The sequence below is a fragment of the Notolepis coatsorum genome (assembly GCF_963971535.1).
Source record: "Notolepis coatsorum genome assembly, chromosome: 1".
Lineage (NCBI taxonomy): Eukaryota > Metazoa > Chordata > Actinopteri > Aulopiformes > Paralepididae > Notolepis > Notolepis coatsorum.
Genome location: NC_140165.1, coordinates 32,892,156 through 32,914,297, shown reverse-complemented (window position 1 = coordinate 32,914,297; position 22,142 = coordinate 32,892,156). Strand labels below are relative to the sequence as shown.

General features: G+C 44.1%; 2 protein-coding genes across 2 annotated transcripts in view; both read left to right on the top strand.

The window, feature by feature from the left end:
* LOC311243289 (ribose-phosphate pyrophosphokinase 2) overlaps positions 1-7,481 on the top strand; it is a 39,442-nt gene extending 31,961 nt beyond the window's left edge. Inside the window, exons 5-7 of the mRNA XM_084332463.1 lie at positions 322-495; positions 3,207-3,366; positions 5,608-7,481. Coding sequence (XP_084188589.1) covers positions 322-495; positions 3,207-3,366; positions 5,608-5,700 — 427 coding nt within the window. The 3' untranslated portion in view covers positions 5,701-7,481. The remainder of the gene's footprint in view (positions 1-321; positions 496-3,206; positions 3,367-5,607) is intronic.
* Positions 7,482-7,975: 494 nt separating this feature from the next.
* On the top strand, positions 7,976-10,529 carry LOC311243331 (thymosin beta-12). Its single transcript, XM_084332521.1, has 3 exons — positions 7,976-8,107; positions 9,089-9,201; positions 9,439-10,529. Exons 2-3 carry the CDS (start codon positions 9,102-9,104, stop codon positions 9,462-9,464), a joined length of 126 nt encoding a protein of 41 aa, XP_084188647.1. The 5' UTR covers positions 7,976-8,107; positions 9,089-9,101; the 3' UTR covers positions 9,465-10,529.
* The last annotated feature ends 11,613 nt before the right edge of the window (positions 10,530-22,142 follow it).

Genomic DNA, 22,142 nt, shown 5'->3' with positions numbered 1-22,142 from the left:
TACTAGGCTTGCTTAAATTGTGATGAAACAAAGGAGAATATGAATTATGATTTTTCTTTGCATCTTTGCCTGTGAATAAATCTGAATAAAAATCTAACAAAATGAATAAAGGGAAGATGATTAAACAGAAGGTTTTGTAGATACAGTACTGAATTCTGCCATCCGGACCCATGCAATTTGAAATATTATTATAGAACCGTACCAGTTCATGGAAAAACTGTGCCATTGGTCATGGAAAAAGTCATGGAATTTGATTTAACAAAGGCATGTTTTGAACATCTCTCTCTCCCTCCTTCCTCCCACGCGCCTCTCTCCCTGCAGCGTGACGTCCATAGCGGATCGTCTGAACGTGGAGTTTGCCCTGATCCACAAGGAGAGGAAGAAGGCAAACGAGGTGGACCGCATGGTGCTGGTGGGCGACGTCAAGGACCGTGTGGCCATACTGGTGGACGACATGGCCGACACCTGCGGCACAATCTGCCACGCCGCCGACAAGTCCGTTCAGTTCTTCTTTTAGTGTCGTGTTGCCACTTGATGAGCTAATGGTTGTTAAAGGAACACACCAACATTAGAGAGTGCGAGAGGGAGAGGGAGAGAAAGACTCTACTTTCTGTTTTTTAATAACTTTATATAGCACCTTTCATACATGGATTGCAGCTCAAAATCACAGCAAATAGCATACAATTTGCATACAGTTGACAATAATATAAGGCTGTCAATCTATTAAAATATTGAATCTGATTAATCGCATGATTGTCCATAGTTAATCGTGATTAATCGCATATTTTTAATCTGTTCTAAATCTACCTTAAACTGATCTTTTTCAAGTTTTAATATCAACATGAGTCGACAAATGCTTGCTTTATGCAAAAAAATCGCATTTATTTATTGCCACAATGAGAAATACTGTCCAGAATCTTCAAGTAACTAAGATGTGCAAACTGCATTGTAAAACAAAATAAAAAATAAAGCCCAACAAAAAAATTACAGATGGGCATACCAATTTACTATTATGTAACATTACATAGTAATGATTACTAACACAGTAGTGTGTTGAACTTTACACTTGAACTATTCATCCCTATTTTTTTTTGTTTAAGCAGCCATTTAACATAAAAGGATGACCCTCATGCATAGCAAATTTGCATCAAAGTCAAAACAAACACAGTGATGCACAAAATAACTTAAAAGAAAATAACAATTTCAAACAATGAATAAAGTGCATGAAATAATAGGGGAAAGAAAAAGTTAGGAACTTGTTACATTCACTCACACAACTTCTCAACACTCCCAGCTTCTCTCTCTTTCTATCTCTCTTTCTCTCTCACAGAAACAGACATAGTATCAATAATACACCTGAGTGAAGTCTAGAAAAAAAAAGAACAAGAAAAAAAAATTAAACGTTATAAAAATGTGTGGCGTTCAAATAATTTTGTGTTAATAACGCGTTAACTTTGACAGCCTTACAATAAAATCAATTCATAAAGTGCAGACATAAGAATAGGTATAAAAGTAGTGCAATGTAGAAAGTGCAGACATAAGAATGGGCATAAAATAAGTACAGTGTTGTTCGAAAGCATGTGAGCAAAACTGTACTTGTAAAATAACAGTGTTGCTCGAAAGCATGTGAACCCCCCCGGAACAGGCAGTCCCCTAAACACCCCGCACATCAATCCCCACCACATCCCCATCCAAGACCCCCCCCCCCCCCGATAAAGCATGTCATGACCGAAGGAAAACACAAACAGCCCGCGTGCCACTCACACCGCCATGCACAGTAGTAGTCGGATCATCGTGAAATATGATGGGATGCTTGGCGGTTAATTGACTTATCTAAAACCCCTCCCTCTTTTCTTGATCCTCCAATCACAACTGTTTATTTTTTTGTCCGAGGGAACAGTTGTGATTGGAAAATCAAGAAAAGAGTAGTTAAGCATTACATCACACGCAGGAGTGGTTTGTGACCAATAAACCATGCCTAGGGGTGGTTGTTAGGCCCGAGGCGCAGCCGAGGGTCGTTAGACCCCCCTAGGCATGGTTTATTGGTCACAAATCACGACTGCACGTGGTGTAAAGCTTTTATACAACTGCCAGATTCATCCAACCTTATTTCTATACAATAAACACACATTAATCGAAGATTTATTGAAAAAACCATCCGCCAGAAAAAGTAGTTCCCACAACTCCATGTGGAAGCAGCTTGAAGTGCATCCAACCAAACTAACACATCCAACTGTGTATTATTGGAATGATTGAGAGAAGTTGCCTCATGTGGAAGCAGCTTGAAGTGCATCCAACCAACTAACACATCCAACTGTGTATTATTGGAATGATTGATTGAAAATTTATTAAAACGTTTTCTTTGCCCTATAGGAAAAAAACGTTTTCTTCGCCCTATTTTTTTATTTATTTCTTTTAGCCTAAACTTAACCAGTTGGAAACCAGGGGTACAGTAATAAAATTAGCAATCAACCAATCAATCAATTCAATAGACCATGCTCACTTAAAACAGCGCTGCTTCTCTCTGTCTGACTCCCCCGCTGTTGCAGACAGGAGTGTGTGTGTGTGTGTGTGTGCGTGTGTGTGTGTGTGTGTGTGTCACAGTGTGTGTGTGCGTGTGTGTGTGTATGTGTGTGTGTGTGTGTGTGTATGTGTGTGTGTGTGTTTGTGGGTACGCCAGCGTCCAATAGAGAGAACGCTGCAGTCAGTAGAAAGTAGGAAGGAAGAAATTTAAATCAATCAATTAATCTATCAATCAATCCGCGATTTTTCTTTTGTTCTAGATTGAGTCAAGACCCATCAATTACATCATCCAACATTGTTTAAAATACTAACACATTCCCCTTGACAGAATCGCTTCATATTTAGTCGTTATGGTGCTTTCAACATAACCATTTGTTGTCCGCGATCCTGTTTTCTCCCGGAGTGAGCCGGGGAGGGTTATGTGATTTGGTTGTGGGCGGGTCCTGAGCCCAGGACCGTGGATTGTTGCCAATAAAGACGTGTGAATGGCCAATCAGAATCGAGAAATTTGCATGCCGTTGTATAATGGAGAGTACACCCCAAGCACCGTTAGTTCCACTCATGATCTTTTTTTACTTTCACCGATACAAAACGTAAAATATATTACTTAACATTTTACATATTTTGAGCGAGATCGGGCCGACTCTTAATATTCCTTTCATCCTGACCGGCTCCTCTCTCAGGTTGATTGACGCCGGGGCGACAAAGGTCTACGCTATCCTCACGCATGGGATCTTCTCCGGCCCGGCCATCTCGCGCATCAACAACGCCCCCTTCGAGGCCGTGGTGGTAACCAACACCATCCCCCAAGAGGAGAAGATGAAGTCCTGCCCCAAAATACAGGTACTCACACTACTACATTGTTCCCCATCCACTCATTCTGTTGCAGTTAACCGGAGGTGTGTCGATACTGCTTTGTTTTGAAGGTGGAGAGGGTGGTTGATTGACAGATTGGGAGGGTGTTCCGAGAGAGTGCATGGCAACTGAGAAGCCCCTGTTGCCCCAGGTCCTGAGCTACATAACAGGCTTGACATTAACACATTGACCGCCACAGCAGGGGGCGCTGATACCCCATTCATTGCCAGGTCTTTATTCAATGGATATAGTTTTAGACTGTGACATTTGCGAGTGCTTAAAATATATCTTATATTATATCTATGGGTCTAAAAACGCTGTCTGGTCTCAGTGAGCTGCTTCTAGTCAACATTGCCGAGACAGATTGTTTTTTCATTCGTACATTTCCGTTTTATACTGTTTTGAATAGAGTATGGTTTGGGTGTTTTTCAGTAATTCCAGGAAAAGGAATTTTTCGGCTGATTATCTAATCATCCTGAAATCAACGCTAGATTATCACTATTATGTCTCCTCGTCCATACATGACCGTCGTAGTGGGGCGCCCCCCCCCCCCACCGCAGCCAACGGTAAACAGACATATACGGTCCACACAGATAGCTGTGATCGGGGTAGAAATAAATGTCAGATCAACGATCAAATTCATATATGATGTTTTTACCTTGTATCTGTTGTAATGCAAAAGAGATAATCCAAATATCTTATTGCAATTCCAAATAATGCTTGTGGAGGTCCGCATCACACTACCGACCGTTTCACAATGACGGGCGGGCGGGCGGAGTTACTGATGCCATCGTTGTATAGAAGTGTCTCGCCTGAATATTTAAACCCCGCCCGCCCGGCTCAGATCGCCTCCTAAAAGACACAAGCCCATTTTCAATGAGATGCAATAGCTCCGCCTGGCAGTAGAGCGTGGTGTTGACCGTCTGCCAACTCAGAAGTACAGGGGGGGGGAAATGGTTGGACAAGTATAATACAGCTTTTTCTTGCGTGCCAGTCATGCTTACCAATCAGAAGTGCTGTGCTCTCATTGCTCACCAATCAGAAGTAGCCCAAGGTATCTATGTATACGCCCAACGGCAAAATTAACACCAAGCGTCAAATGCCTGTAAAATGTATCTCTAAGAGTTAAATTTTAATTTGAATGCCTTGGTTATCACCTTACAGTCTTTGGTTTTTGCTATTTGTGTTCTCAAAAATTGTCCTTTTGTGACCACCGTCCACTCTCAACGTGATTGGCTGTTGTTCGTAGCATCAGCATATGTATGGAGCTAGCTAGTTAGCTAACCTGAAAACACAACCCAGGGCTCTCCCTGTGCTCTCATTTAGCCATTTCTCCCATTATTCAGAGAAAATGTCATTCGTGATAGTTAACGAGTCGTTGCACGGCCCCTCGCACATTCCCTATTCAGAATATAAATGCAAGGAACCATGTGGGCTAAATAATGTGTGGGAAATATTGCCGGGGGGGAAAAAATCGTCCAACTCCACCAATATTTGGGGAAAGGATAAGCTGTAAAAAGAAGGCTAATTAATCATCAGTCCAATCTACAAGAGGAAGTTGACTAGATTCATTATGATGTGTGTGTTTATATATGCGTGTCCTCAGCTAGATGTGACTGATGAGCCAGTCAGACTTTGTGGGATTGACTGATGGGCCAATCAGAGCAGCCAGATGTGACTGATGAGCCAATCGGAGTAACCTGTGTATTATGTGATATTCCAGATTGGATATCTGAAATGGCTTCATTTAGTTGATATCCAGGGGGACATCAAAGGGCTTTAATCATCATTTTCACAACTATAACGATTCAAACATTTTGGGTGATTTTACATCAACATACATTCTGTTTAAAAAAAAATAATAATAATAATAATGCAATGAGATAAAAAAAAAAAAAAGCTTTTCGTCATATTGAATATTAACCCTTTCACTGCCACTCTACCAAAGGGTTAACCCTTTCACTGTGACAATACAGAAGGTTAACCATTTCACTGCCACATGACAAAGGGTTAACCCTTTCACAACCACACTACAGACGGTTAACCGTCTGTAGTGTGGTAGTAAAAGGTTACCGTAGTGTGGTAGTGAAAGGGTTAAACCTGCCGTACTATAATCTGTTCCATTATCCTCACTGCCCCACTGTTTCAACAAAGGTGAACAAAGGCTGTTGTCTTTTTGTTTCGTCGGTAGTGCTCATGTCATGTGACGGCCATGTTGTTTTGTTTCAGGTCATCGACATAGCCATGATCCTAGCCGAGGCCATCAGGAGAACCCACAACGGCGAGTCCGTGTCCTACCTCTTTAGTCATGTCCCCTTGTAAAGGATGTAGGGGAGGGGGACACTCTCTCTCTCTCTCTCTCTCTCCTCCTTTTCCCTCTCCCTCTTCTCCTCCTCCTCTCAGTCCAATCAGCTTGCACCTTCGGCCACAATAACCCTCCAGGATGTTTGAAAAGGCCTGACGGTTTCTCGGCCAATCACGTGTGATCGTCTCTTAATAGGTCACGCCCACATTAATTCTCTTTTGACATTTCCACCCGGATGACAGAGGAAAGCGTCGCGTCTTCGAAGACCCAAGTTTCTATTTATGAGCATCACCTGTTTTTATCTTGTGTTATTTCCTTTTTTGTTTTCAGTAGCCAGCCTTGAGACTCAAGGACCTGGCAAGTCACTTTAACCAAAGTGTCCATTCCTCAGATAATGTGCTATTTGTACCTCATGCCAGACTAATTATAAATGACGCATTCCATGTTTTGATTATTGATTGATTATACCGTTATTGCTATTTTGGACTCATTCTGCTCCACACAGAATGAAGAAAATGGTGCTGATGTAAAATGTGCACCTTTTTTTCCTTTTCTCAAGTATCCTCTTACTAGCCGCTAGAGTATTGAATCGTGAGCTTAATAAGTGTTTTATGTTGTATTCATCTGGAAAAGGTGCTTTGCCTTATTATTACATGAATTGACAGTAAAATCACTAATGTCCCTGGAAATCTGCAAAAGTAGTTGAAATGTATGGAAATAAACGTCTTTGAAGGAGCACTTTGATATCCATGGTTTGTTTTCCTTCGATCGACCCTCGTCTCACTGGAGGAAAATGTTCACACGTATTGTCCTTCAGTTCTCCCAGAAATGCCACCTTAGCTTCGTTAGCGTTCTTCGTTGAAACCGAGGGGCAATACTAGCATAACTCTCAGCTAGCGGTGCCCCTTGCTTTCAAGAGGAATGCTAACATGGGATTTCTGGGAAACGGAAGGACATTTCCTCCAGTGAGTGTCGTGTGAAGAAAAATAATCAACTGCAATTCAATTCAAGTACTCCTTTTTTAAAGGAAGGAACAGTTTTTTTTTTTAAATCCTAATGGTTACTTCCTTCGAGAATCGAGGGGGAACAACAGTTTTTGGTAATTTGTCATCAGCCTCCTGTTAGCATTGCTAGCATCCACAAGACAGAGTTGGTAACAGGATGTGCTTCTAAAATCCACAACATTCCTCTTACCGTCGTCTTAAAGTGTTCAGGTGTGGGGTTTTTTGCCAACAATCTCAAGATATCAATGCTTGTAATTTTTTTTTCTTTACAATTGAATTTTGAATAGTAGTGATATTTTCCCTGCAGTAACTAATAAATCTGCATTGTCATGTAACAGCCATTATTTTCCCACTAATATTGGCACCAGCTAGTGTCACCCAGTGGTGGCAAGGTGTTATTGCAACAACCTTTTGCTTTAATGCAAATTCTAATGCCATTATAAATGCAGAAAATGTAATTAGTTTGCAACTAAACTGCTGTAGAACAACCCTGATATTTTTTCCCTCTTATTTTCTTTTAATATCTAAGCTTTAATGGATGTTCAACCCGTTTCCCATAAGTTTATGAAAATGATATTAAACCCTAATTTTGACATCAGTGTTATGTTGTGTAGATAAAATGATAACTGTGTTATTGTCACATGTGTCTTGTTAATCTGTTGTATCTTGAGTTTGCCTTTCAGAATGAGGCGGGTCCACAGGTGGGCAATTATGGTGTTACGGCCATTCTTTTTTTATTTTATATACACTGTTCCTGAACTTTCTTTGCCAATAAAGCTTGACAGTGGGTTACAGATGTAGTGTCCTCCTTGTTGTGTACCAAACAACTGTAAATAATTGTTGGGTAACTGACGTTTTGGCTCATCAATAAATATAACTGAAACGTCAGATGCTGAGATGATAATGAAAAATTGTGAATAATTTAAACAGTTGCAATATTCCTTGACATAGGCGCGTTGCTATCGTCAGCTGAAAAATATATTTTGCATAAAGACAGATTTGCTCATTTAATATAGAGAAGTGAAAATGCCATTATTTGCAGTATATTTATTATCCACCAGGTGGAGCCCATGACGCACTTGTGAAGCCAAGGAAACCATGGAGACCTAAAAAGTCAGGAAGAGCTGAAAATCTGAGACATCGAGGCAAATTAATCCAATTTCAGATCAAATGTCACTATTATAACGTGTGGAAACAAACACCGGACAGTGTTTACTCTTGAGATGCGGAGAGCTCGTTATAGTTAAAGCTGAATATCGCAAGCCGTCAACGCGAGAGGAGAGAAGATGGGGACCGGACGGTGACGTCAGAGCACGTCATTAGCATATTTCGGAGTATAATATCCTCAGCTTTCCGCAGAGACGCGACACTCTGCTGCACCGAGTTTACCGAAGACTTCTCACCTATCAGTCAAACTTTGGTAAGCACTATTAAATCATTTCTGTTCCACTAGACAAGAACATTAGACCTCTTTCAGAGAAACAAATACTGGGAGCCTTTTTTTTCCCTTTAGGGCGCATACCATTGGTTTCAATGCAGCTCCATCAAATAGGCATCAAAAGGACAAAAGATGCGCCCACACCACAGTGACACATTTAGAAGAATGGCACCCTGTTTTATTTCAATCACTTAGAATCCGGTGAATATATTGGCTAGCTAAGACATGTTATGTCTGTATGCTGCTTATTCATCACAGAGATGATGATCCTGTATATTTGGGGCCGTTTCCTTTGTTTGGCTACATCTCACTGAGGTTTCAGCCAATCGCTCTAGAACTATGACTCTTAAATTCGAATTGGAACAAGGCTTGTGCGGTTATATTGTCGAGCTGATTGGTATTTTAATTGGGGATGATTTCAGGGAGTTGAAATACATATTGAACGTGAGGATGATAGCAGTGAATCTGGGCGGTGGTTCCTCCTATAGTGCGCCCCAAGGGAGACGTATACGTGACAAGTGAATCTGCACGTGGAAAAGCCCACATTCCTTCTCCAATCCCTAAACTGTGTATATAATTCGATCTTTATCTTTATAGGCGATTTTCTTTTATTATTATGGAACGTTTTTTTTTATTTATATATATAGTTGTGTATGGGCAGCGCGTTTTTCCCCCTTTCAGTCTTCTCAGCATGGGAACTCGTATTGTTATGTAATGTTGGTTTTTGTCGAACGCATTGGACGCTCTTCAGTGTATTGGGTGCTATGTGCGCCTCTGTGCCGCGTGGATAACGGGACGGGAGTCAACGCGCACTGGGGGGCAGAGAGCCTCGGGCGAACAAAAGAACGCACGTTCAGAGAAGCACCCTTTTGCGCATCTGATGAACGATTTGTGTGTGTGTGTGTGTGTGTGTCTGATTGCGCATATGGTTATTAAAATGAACGCCTGCTCTCCTCCCATCAGACACTCTGCAACCATGTCTGACAAACAAGACCTTTCAGAGGTCACCAGCTTCGACAAGACCAAGTTGAAGAAGACGGAAACGCAAGAGAAAAACCCCTTGCCCACAAAAGAAAGTAAGTAATTAGTCCAACAGCAGGAGGGACAGTGATTATACACGTGACTTGACCAGATGACCCTTGTATGGCTCAAAGAGAAACAGTGTTTTTCATTGGGCTTGTGTGTACACAGCTATCACTTAATTGAATACTATTTTGAGGTTGCAACCAAAGGCCTGACGAAAGTGCACGAGACTTGCTGCTTGCGAAGGTTGAGTCTAACATCCTCTTTTCTCTCTTCCTCTCTCTCCACAGCCATCGAACAGGAGAAGCAGGCGTAGTGAAGGCCCTCCCTCCAGTCATGCACTGTACGCCCCCACCCACCCACCCCCTCCCCCCGCATTGCCTTCTTTTACAGTCACTTGTTTTAGCCGTGTAACTTTGTAAACCGAAATTATGAAACAACTACAACCAAGCCGCACACAGTGAGTCTGCAAAATGGATGACATTCCACGTCCGGGCACCTGGGCCCAGTCCCCACCCACCACCACCCCCCCCCCCACCCTCGACAACAGCTACCCCTCCTCCCCAACACCACCACCACACGCCACTCCTACCACCACCACCACCACTCCCCACCCCTCCCCTTAAAGGGTTATGGGTTATAGCGACGTTGCCTTTCTCTGTAGTGGAGATGAGGAAGCGGTGTCCAAAAAAAGGATAATTGAGGAACACGGTCCTGAGTTTGCATGTTTCTCCACCATCGATGTGCAGCCGAGGGGCCTGAAGTGGATGGAGGAGGTGGGGGGGCGGGGGCGTGGCCTATAGGTCCCAGGAAGCTCGTCACTTGTCTTCACCAACCATCCAATTTCCTGTGTGACTGCCGTCGACATGTAACACGCGCCAAAGCTGAGGCGTCAAGCTTCTTTTTGTCTTCTTTTTTTTCTCTTTTTAAATTTCGGAATGCACAAACCTATCTGTGTTGTTTTGCGCTGGTCAAAACGTAATGCCATTTGATTTAATGCTGTTTTTCCTTGTTAAGTCTTTTTTTTTCTATCGAAAAACAAGGATGAATAATGGAATCCACCTAGGTCTGGGAGATGCTTGTATGGACTTTATTTACATTTTATTTTTTTATTTTTTTGCAATCGTCTTGTACTTTGACCCTTTTTATCAATGTGATTCGGGATAGCTTTTTTGTGTTGCACCCCTGTCTCTGAATTGTCTCATGAATGACAAAAAGGAAATACTGGAAATTGAATCCATGTTGTTTCGCTTTCAACAGTAGATCAAAATTGTTTGGAGTTTTGTAAAGTCCCAACAGTCATGTTATTCTGCCCACAAACCATTTACCAATAATGGAAAACAGTGAAATGTTGTAATAATAAAACATAATTTGTTACTAAGACGTGTACTGAGGAGTAATACTGGCATCATGACAGACTTGTGTCACTGACCTGACCTTTCACCATTAACCTTAAGCTGTACAATGTTATAGGTGAGCTAGAACTGAACCTCCTAGCTGAAAGGGGTAAAAACACATTTCCATGTAGTCATTTAGCTGACGCTTTTATCCAAAGCAACTTACAAAACGACGAACAAGTCAGCAAAGAGGGGTACATCTCTGGCAGCTGAGGGTCGTTGGTGTTACATTGTGACATTTCATCATAGGGTCTCAAGCTGAGGAAGTACAGTACATGTACAAGCATGTGTGTCGCTTGTCTCCCAGCTCTAGTTAACGATCCAGCGCTTATCTGACGCTAACCCACTTTGCACACAGTAGCGCACATGCCCCCCAGACACCACATGGCCCTTAAACCCCACTGAGTTGCGAGGCTGTTGGTCTCGCCGACTAGCCGTAGCGGGGTCTCGTCAGTGGGATGCGGGCACCCGAGTGTTTCTAGAAGGAACTGGAGTCCCATCTCGTCGATCACGTTCGGCCACAAAGTTGACATTAAAGACGGTTATAATCTCACACACACAGCAGCTAAACGGAATCCTCTCATGTGTTTTTCCGATCCAGAAAGAAGGCCGGCACAGTGTTTTATATTAAAGCGGGGACGTAGCTAATTGAAGCCAGTCATTCGGCAGGCATGTCTGTAGCACACACAACATATTGTGGTGAAAGGCACTTAATCGAATCGCATTCATCCAGGGCGAATCCCACGAGATCAAACTTATCAGTCTCATCACACTTGAGTGACTCACAATTTGAGTTGAAGCCTGGAAAAATCAAAGGCGAGCGGACAATTGTTATCAGTTACCAGGCGAAGTACCTTACCTCACTTTGATGATATGAGTGTGTGGGTGTGTGTGGGTGGACTTAAAGGCCAGGGTGTGCCCTGTGACCTGCAGTACAGGGTGTAAACTCTGTGGCAGATGTACTTGGCCCAACTGCTTTCATCCCGAATTAGCCCTTGCCTGCAAAAGCTCTAATAGTATTAGCATGACATTACTGACATTTCCCAGTAATAGAACATATACAGTATATAGAATATACGGTGGACGTCCATGTGGACCCGTCAGATACACTTTCCTTAAAGTAAATGCAGCTGGTCCTTGAAAGCAGGCTATCGTATATATTTAGGCCATAGGCGTGGTTCTACTGTGTGATGCAGATTCTGCTGCCACCCTCACAGGATGACACACATTTTCAACAATATTTCCTCCCACATGGTGAGACCTTTGCAATCGACTGCAAGGCGGCGCGCGTGGCGGTGCATTAAATGCACATGCTAGTGTAAGTGGATCGGTGCTAAGTCAGTAGATCTTAATAAGGCATTAATCTGTGTGGAGACGAGTGGGTGGGGTGGGATGAGTGAAGAGGTTAGTGGGCTAATGCAGAGAGAGGGAGCAGCCCTGTTCTCACGCCTCACAAGCCGCGCATGGCTATTGCAACCTCGCTGCCAAGAGAGGATTAGCACCGCCCGACCCTCTCTCTCCCTTTCTCTCTCTCTCTCTCTCTCTCTCTCTCTCTCTCTCTCTCTCTCTCTCTATGTCTGTGTCATCAGCTGCCATGTCATGCTCCTTAAAGGATACCGCACACATCTGATGCAGTGTCTACTCTGTGTGGTCTGATAGTCTTTGTTTGTACTCTGTGTGAGAGATGGATGAAGGGGAGGGAGGCGGGGGCGCGCGCGGGGGAGGGGGGGTCGATGGGTGGAGTTATCATCCAATACGGTCAGATGAGTCACCCAGGGGGCCTCTCTAAGGATGACCTGTTTGGTAACCCGTGGCAACAGCAGCTACTGCTGCTGAGTCACTTCCTGGTTTGTTGCAAGGCTAATAAATGTAGTCAGCCGTCCAATGGGGGGGGGGTATGGTGCACGCTCAGATTGCGCTGGTGGAGGGCTAGCGGACCAAATTGCAACTGCGCACGTGCAACACTCCCAACGATACGCGGAGGAGATATGACGGAGTGACATCTCCGCTCACCCTCCTTGGTCTGGCGGCTCGAGATGCTCATTAATTCCTCCGGCCACTCCCACCAAATGTCTCCTATGGGCGTGTGCTCCCAGCGGAGACAGAATCTTCATTGTTAGCTGGACTGAATAGGCATGCGGCTCGGCATGAGGACAACAAATCCGTTACATTCTATAGCTTCTGCGTCGCGCCACAGTACCAGAGCCACCTGCCTCCTCGTCGCATGTAGCCTCCCGACTGTCTGGAACTCGGGGCACAGTGGGCCCCCCGATGAAGGGATGGGCTGATTAATGGCCTGCTGATGGCACGGCTCCGCTAGCCGTTCACAGGCTGTGGTATAGAGAGGAGCTGTGGGTCAACGCTCTCATGCCCCTGTATATCACTCACGGATGGGCGTGGCTGACTCTAGGCTGTTAGCCGTTAATGGCTAGGGCCACACACACACACACATACTTTCAGGGTTTTTCAATACAGTTACACCTACAGTGTAGCCATTCCTGCTACTTGGGGGAGTAGCTGAATGAATAGCCACGCAGATGCAACGTGAACCCATGTTTGTCAAAGACGTCCCACATGATCAACGCTGCAATGGCCGTCTGAGGGTATATACTGGTTGGATTTCCACAGACACGATGGTGCCGGGAGTCAATTATCTTTCTATCGCCTCACCGGCGGTGAAAAGCAGCGGGTCCGGCTGGCATTGCCATGGCAACCGCCGCCCCCCCCCCCCCCCCCCCCCCTGTCTCTGCGTCGTCGATATGTACGCGGGGTTACCGGCTGTGTCTCCTCTTACCACCTATGTTTTCCTCATGAACACATGGCAATGGAACCTGTCATCCCGGCGTATGAGGTATGCGTTCCTGTGCCTAATAAAAGAGTTAAGGGCCGTGTTTATGTGAGCTCACAGGATGCGACTTGAGCGTGTAAGTCTATACGCCCCGCCGGGGTCCTCTGAGACTCTCGTACTGTCATGTGGATGAAACCAAATCTGCCTGGAATCCGTCACAAAGCCATGGAATGGTGTGGTCTTGAAGGGGGGGGGGGGGGGGCACATGTCATGTCATTCCGCACATGTCATTCCAGTGGTCTGAGACGGTACAGAAATACCAGTGAAGTCGAACGGCTCTCTCCCTAATCTGTTACGGTAACTTCCAGGTTCAAGTAACGGTGATAGGTATATGGTTGGTGGTCAGTCTTGGTAAGGCAGGCTTTTGTTGACGAGAACTCACCTGACTCTTGACCAAGAGAGATTGGCGTGGTGAACAAGAGCGCCATATTTGAAAGAAGTGTTTGTTACGGTTATGTCTCGTTTATGTTATGCTAGTTTGCCATTGTCTTCACAATAAATTGACCGCTTGAAGAAGCAGCCACGTAGCAGAGAGGGCTGTTCGCCTACCGAGAGGCGGACTGGAGGAGCTGGCCAGGCCTGCTGGACCAACTCACTACCGGAGCTACAGGTGAGCCCGTTAGCGTTACCCAGTCTGACAAGCCAAGCTAACGTGTACCTACTTAAACCAAATGATCACAGGACAACTGGGTTCTGTTGTCCCGATGTTCCCTTTTAAGCCTTTGTTTACGTGCGACTAGCAAGAGCATGGACGTAGCGTACAGGTAGTACTCTGCATTGTCAGTGGCAGACACACAAACAATGCGCTATGTCCCCCTTCGCTCTCGTAGGCGGTATAATCTCACACATTTTCTCATCTGTTTCTTCTTCTTCATGGGATTTAACACAGATTATAACACACACACACACTAGTCACACCATGCGTCAGAGTAGGCGTGTTAGGGGTTAAGTGTCTTGCTCAAGGACACTTCGACACACTGCCCGGGAGGAGCGGGAATCGAACCGGGAACCTCAGGATTACCAGACGACAGGCGATTACCTCCTGAGCAACTGTCGCGCCATGTATCATAAGAGACTCTGCTCTTACAGCAAAGCTAACAGGCCCGTTCTTTAGACCATTGTTCTTGCCCACTTGATAACCCTGGTGATATGCTCCATCAACCTGACCGTCCCCCCAGCCCGTCTGTCCACCATGGGGTCAATAGCCTTCAGCTGCTCTGCCCCTCGCCTCTGGAACTCCCTCCCCCCTGACATCAGGAACATTGACTCCATCATCCCATTTAAAACCCACCTCAAAACCCACCTGTTTAGGCAGGCGTATGTCTGACTTTATTTTAAACTTGATTGTGATTGTAAATGAACTGTTTTTAATTGTTGTACGGCGACCTTGAGTGTCCTGAAAGGCGCCTTATAAATAAAATGCATTATTATTATTATTATTATTATTATTATTATTATTATTATTATTATTATTATTATTATTATTATTATTATTATTATTATTATTATTATTATTATTATTATTATTATTATCATTATCATTATCATTATCATTATCATTATCATTATCATTATCATTATCATTATCATTATCATTATCATTATTATTATTATTATTATTATTATTATTATTATTATTATTATTATTATTATTATTATTATTATTATTATTATTATTATTATTATTATTATTATTATTATGCTGGCTCTCACTGCCTGTTGTCTGTCTGTGGTGGCTATTAGGGATCATGTGGCAGAGTGTGTAGTAGGGCTGACCCCGATTAGTCGAATAGTCGACTAATCCATCGAAAGGAGCCGTAGTCGACTGCCAACCTCTTAGTCGAATGCAAAAAAAAAATATATATATATATAAATATTATTATATTATATATGTTTTTAAAGCAAAGAGGCCTAGAAGTGTGGCTAACGCTAATGGCGTGCATACCAGAGAGGCTAACTGCCTAAGAAACGGGCACAGGCACCGAAAGAGGATTTCACCCATCTAATGAACACACTAGACAAATATCAAGATGTATCCATCAGTGGACCAATTGCATGCTTTCGCAGAGGACAAGAAGCCTTCAGTTAACCTCGTTCCCAGTTTTATCTCCGTGAGATAAAGCCTGGTAAAGAACTACTGCCGAAAGTGTCTATGGGGTAGAATTTCCAGTGTATGTACTTCCCCTGGAAGCTGCCTCCGAACGGACCAAACGTTTCCCGAGTCCTGTCGACAAACAAGTTAGAACGTCCCGGTCATGTAGTAAATTCTTCAGGCAAAGCCGTTGCAGTGGCTTAAACAAGGAAATATTGTGCACTTCACCCATTTCTATAATTGTTTTGTCGAAACCGGAAAGCTTGTACCCTGTACTTCCTGTACTTCTGTTTAGACATTTTAGGAGGCATATCTTTACCAGCCTACCTTCAGTCGATTCCTTCAGACATTAAGCACCCCCCACAGCCACAGCCCAAATGGAATGATAATTTATTTAATTTTTTATAAAACATTTAAAAACAAAATTTCTGCCAATCAAAGTCGACTATACAAATCCTTAGTCGGGGACAGCCCTAGTGTGTAGCATCGGCACCGTCAATACCTGGAGCTCACATCAAAGGGGCATGGGGCCGTTATGGGCCATGTAATTCATAGATTCATAGATAAGAGAAGATATTCCTTTATTGATCCCCTTGTAAAAATCCGGGTGTGTGTAGTGTGAAGTGTGTAGTTCCATAGTATCTATAGGCGTGTTGGACTTCTTTTTGGCCATGGGATTGGGTTCTTTCATTGAGCTCTTATCCTTCAAGACAGTTAAAGATAAACAAGTTCATATGCACATTCCCTTTAACTGTTGTGATTATGCGAGCCACATACAATAAAAGAAACCATGGAAATTATCGTTTTTAAAAAGTAGTTTGAACTAGTAACTTTAGTTAAAGGAACACGCCAACATTTTGGGAAATTAGCTTACCGTCTTCTCCAGAGAGAGACAAGAAGATAGATACCAGTCTCCTCTCTGTGCGTTCAGTAGAAATTTGCTATCTGGCTGCACGTTAGCCTAGCTTAGCACAATGAATGGAAACGGACATGACCGGTTAGCCTTCGGGAAAGGTGTTAGTTGGACAATGCCTAGGCTAACCGGTCATGTCCGCTTCCATTCATTGTGCTAAGTTAGGCTAACGTGCAGCCAGATAGCTTTCTACTGAACGCACAGAGAGGAAACTGGTATCTATCTTCTTGTCTCTCTCTGGAGAAGACGGTAAGCTATAATTTCCCAAAATGTTGGCGTGTTCCTTTAACAATACAATGTTTCTCTTGAGGGTAGCATTGCTGTAATTCAACCTCTTCCAGTGGGAAGTAATTGGTAGCTTGCAAAACTATGCTTTCAAGGTAGCTTCCCTAACACTGCAGATAAGTGCTCTCCTCAGTACTGTGTGGAGGAGGGGGCAGAGGAGGAGCAGTGCTTGTGCATGTTTGATGAGGGAGTCGAGGTCTTGCTCTCCTCGTGTCCTGAGCGAGCCGGAGAACAGGGCGTGGCGCCGGAGGCACTTCTTCTGCGGCGAGCTCCACCGTCTGTCCATAAGTCACGTTGATTATCCCAGACGTGGCCTATTAGGCCGGCCCCAGGTGGGGGAACGCAGATCAATGGTGTCTTCTAAACGGTGTCGGACCGCGTTGCCTGTGGACGCATCAGTCAGAGTGTCGGACAGGATCAATGGCCGCACGGCAGAGCTGACCGCGGCTCGGTCTGCCTTCATGAGGTGCTTCTTCTCACTCAGTCAGTGCTGATGTGAGGAGACTCGACCCCCAGACGCTGTCGACTGCGAGTGAGCATGAACGGTTGGTGGAGATCGTGCATTTTGCAAGTGTGCGTGCATTTCCATTACATTTCCATTTAGTCATTTAGCTGACTCTTTTATCCAAAGCGACTTACCAAATTGTGAATAACAAGTCAGCAGGAGGGGTACTACACCTCTGACGGCTCAGGGTCAGTGGTATTGTTCATCTAGCAGTGCAGAACATAGTAGTATAGACATATTAGCATAGTAGGTAGTATTATAGGTATAGTAGCATAGTACAGTACATAGTATATAGACATAGTAGCAAATAGTAAAAGACAGTGAGAAGGTTATTTATTTATTCATTATTATTTCAGATGCAAGTGTGCGTTATGTTTGTGTGCACACATGTGTGTCTTTCCACGCATGTTTCAGTAGAGCAGTAGCCTATACGTGTGTGTGTGTGTATGCGTGCATGCATACATGTATGCGTGAGCAGCCCGCATGTCTCGCCTTCAACAGTGTGCGAGTCATCTTGAGCATCTGAGTGAGTGTCTCTCCTCCACCCACACCCCTCGCCTCCCCTCCACCCACACATCTCGCCTCCCCTCCACCCACACATCTCCCCCACAGTGACGGGTGGTGTAAACACAGAGAAGCTCTCAGCCACTGTCCCAGGGGGCTTTTAGGCAGAGCGACAGCCCTGACATTTCCAGTGGAGGAGGAGGAAGAGCGAGAGAGAGTGAGAGTGAGGGAGAGAGAGATGTGCGGCCACTCTCAGGCCCTCCTCCTCCCCCCTGAAAAGATACCATCGATGCGCCATAGAAACAACCTCACTTGGTTTCTCTTTTGACTCCATATGGAACATGTCACTCCAAAATGCTGTACATTGTTACCTCATGTTCACATAGCGCAGTATTCTTTTCTGAGGACAGTTCTGTAGCCAGTATAGCTGCATTCATATTCATTACGTTTTTACTTTTCGGTCTGATTTTTGGAACTCTAGCCCAGCTTCTAACTTACTGTTCCTCATATTAGCTCTGGCTAGTTAGCCACAAACCAATGCAAAGTCAGTCTTTTAACCTGACAGAGAGGAGTTTCACGCTATCGCCCCCCCAGATCCCCAGGCGCCCTGACCGACCTGTAGGAGTCACTGTAACAGCGACCAGGACTCATACCCAAACACTGCCGAATGTGTTCGTAGGGACGACCTACCAAGCCGTAGGGACCGCTGCTGGGAATTGAACCCGGGTCTCTTGGGGTGGTAGGCGAGTGCTTAGACCTCTTCACCACCCAGCTGCCCCCCCCATTGACCACCACCCTCCCCCAGATGATTGATTTGTAAATGATAAATAGCTGCATTTATATACACTTTTATCCAAAGCGCTTTACAATTTGTTCCTCACATTTTACCTATTCACAATCACAAGGCAACCATGCAAAGTGCCGACCTGCTCATCGGGAGCATTTAGGGGTTAAGTGTCTTGCTCAAGGACACTTCGACACGCTGACCAGGAGGAGCGGGAATCGAACCGGGAACCTCCGGATTACCAGACGACTGCTCTACCTCCCGAGCACTTCGGGTGTCATGTGAAACCTTCTGTGTAGCCCTGAAGGTCTTGGTTTGTTAGGAGAACCCTATTAGGCCTCTCCGGTGATATTCTTAACATTCCACTGTGCCGTAAGTACTGTATAGTGAGCAAAGCTAAACATATACAAGTTCTCCTACGAATACAACCAACATCCTTTTATTAAACCTTCACATGATGCCTGCATTTTACATTATGGCCATTTAGCAGTCCTTTATTAATTTATGTTTTGCACACGTCCATTTATTCTATTGCAAAAGAAACCATTTGGTGTGTTTGTACCATTGTCTTAGAAAAGCATAACATGACTCACCGCCTGTCAGCGGTCGATGCAGAAAGATGAAGGAATGTAGACGAGGAGTGTTAATCACATCGACGGTCTCGGAGAAATCTGCTTTAATTACAGCTCTCTTGTTAATTACAGGCTTATCGGTGCCACGTCCTTATTGGAGTCATATTAATTAGCCTGGTACAAATACTGGGTCCCTTGTGATCGCCAGGCAGACTTGATATTGTGAAGAGACACAACATGTTATCTTTTCTTCTATAGCTGCTGTAAAGGGAGACTCACTCAGGTTATAGATAGGCAAGAACAAGTAGTGGTTTAGGTAGTAGGGCTGTGACTAACAACTCATCATTGATTCATCTATCGATTATTGAAATTATTAATCAATTCATCGGATACATTTTAGTGTTAATAATAATAATACATGGGCGGCTAGGTGGTGTAGTGGGCAAGGCGCTCACCACCAATGCAGGAGACGCTGGGTTCGAGCCCAGCTCTCCGCATTGCTATCAGCTTGGCTGGTCGTTCATACTAACACAATTGGCAGTGTTAGGGGTGGGAAAGCTGATGGGTGGGGATCGGACGTTGTGGACAGCGACTCCTACAGGTCGGTTGGTGCGCCTGCACAGCACGGCTGCTGAGAGATCGTGCTGTGCAGGTGAAAAGATGCGACGGCTGCTTCCTCGAGTACACGGATAGGACACGTGATGTAAGGCTTCGTCCACATTGCAGCCGGCTTGTGGGAGGCATGGCCTAACAGCGTTCGAGACAGGGGAGGGTAGAATTGGACGATACGAAATTGGGATGGGAGAAAAATAGAAAATGGGTGAAAAAAGTAGATAAAAAAATAATAATAATAATAATAATACATTCAATTTATAGATACAGATAACCCTAACTAACCTTACTGTCATGCACTTGTCCTAGTAAACTAACGTACACTGTAGCACTCAACACTTTGATGAACATTGTTACTCAGCTGATAGAGTTGTACCCTTCCTGTTGACTTGTTGTACAGAACTTGTAAGTCACTTTGTATAAAAGCCTCAGCTAAATGACAAAATGCAAATGTTTATGTAGTTGATTTTTGTAATCAATTAGTTGACTCCCCTCCTCCCTGGCTGGGGCTTACGGGCCCTCAGGGGGTACACTTGTCGGGCCACGCGTCCGCTCTGCCCCATATCTCATTGGCAGAGCGAGACGCGATAGCCAAGTATGATATATAACGAAAGCTTATTTCATAACCTAGTTATATGAATACTGGCTGAGCGTCTCGCTCTTAGCGCCCTGAGGTCCCTTGGATTGGTTTCCGCTTATGGAAATCGATCTGGGAAGGTGGAGCGTGACCATTTCCGGCGTCATATAGGGAGACGCATGGGAGTGGCTTGGTCACGTGCAAGTGGGTGCATTTGTTTGTTTCGCGTGCACGCTAGGTGCGTGGAGATCTCATTGGCAGAGCAAGACGCTCAGCCAGTATTCATATAACTAGGTTATGAAATAACCTTTCGTTCTATGTATTACGTTTCACTGTCTAGGTCCTTTAGTTCTATGTTCAATATGTTCCCTGTCTTGTTCCTCTCGTTCTATGTTAGTCTGAGTCTTCCCCCGGCTGTGTCTTGTCTGTAATTATGCCAGATGTTTCCATTTGTCATTATCCTCGTGTGTGTATATTATCTGTTTGCTCTCTCCTGTGTGTGTTTGTTGGATCATTAGTTCATGTAAGTCGTCTCCTAGTGTTTTCCCCTCGGGTGATCCTTACATGTTATTCCTTCAGGTATCTGTCTGTCTGTCTTCCTCAGTTTAGTTACTCTTGTTAGGTGATTCACCCTATTTTCTGTTCCCTGCATGCATTTACATTTACATTTAGTAATTTAGTCATTTAGCTGACGCTTTTATCCAAAGCGACTTACAAGTTCTGTACGACAAGCCATCAGGAAGGGCACAACTCTATCAGCTGAGCAACAATGTTCATCAAAGTGTTGAGTGCTACAGTGTACGTTAGTTTACTAGGACAAGTGCATGACAGTAAGGTTATTTAGGGTTAGATTTTTATTTTTATGCGGCCTCATTAATACACACAGTCTAGATGCCAACACGTCACCTGAGTCCCTTATATTGATTCCTGTTAGGAGGACACTCGCAATACATTTTTCCCTGTCTCTTTTTCTCTACCTCCCTCATTCTCCCTCTTTCTACCTCTCCCTGTCTCTCTCTACCTCTCTCTCTCTCTCTCTCTCTCTCTCTCTCTCTCTCTCTCTCTCTCTCTCTCTCTCTCTCTCTCTCTCTCTCTCTCTCTTTCTCTCTCTCTGTATATATGTCACAAATGTAACAGTACTATATACCTGTATGTCATGTATATCACTATGCCATAAATGTCATGATGTCATATGTGTATGTCATAAATGTCACTATGAATTGAAAATGGGGGACCCTGATGTAAACAAGACAAACGTCTTTCTCTGGTCTGCATCCCCTTAACAATTGTGTGTATTGAGCCGTACTGTATTGTACCCATTCTGCAATCTGTTAAATAAAGTTTTCATTCATTCATTCATTCATTCATTCATTCATTCATTCATTCATTCATTCATTCATTCATTCATTCATTCATTCATTCATTCATTCATGCATTCATTCATTCATTCATTCATTCATTCATTCATTCATTCATTCATTCATTCATTAATTCACACTCTCTCTCTCTCTCTCTCTCTCTCTCTCTCTCTCTCTCTCTCTCTCTCTCTCTCTCTCTCTCTCTCTCTCTCTATCTCTCTCTCTCTCTCTCTCTCTCTCTCTCTCTCTCTCTCTTTCTACCTCTTCCTGTCTCTCTCTCTACCTCTATCTGTCTATGGACGTGGTCTACAAGATATACTACACCACTAAGATACCCATGTACATGTCCAAATACTTCCCAAAGGTCAGTAAATTCCACGACCACAACACCAGAGGGAGTTCCACAAATCATGTTCAATCCAGATTCGGCTCAAACAAGGGACGTTTCGCAATTATGACACAATAATGTAGAACGCCCTACCCACAGGTAAAGGAATGTAACTCCCTACCCACCTTCAAAACCGCTCTCAAAAAGCACCTACGGGCT

Coding starts and splice junctions, on each gene's coding strand:
- LOC311243331 (XM_084332521.1), top strand. CDS start 9,102: ATGTCTGACAAACAAGACCTTTCAGAGGTCACCAGCTTCGACAAGACC. Junction 9,202..9,438: donor CCCCTTGCCCACAAAAGAAA/GTAAGTAATTAG, acceptor CTCTCTCCACAG/CCATCGAACAGGAGAAGCAG.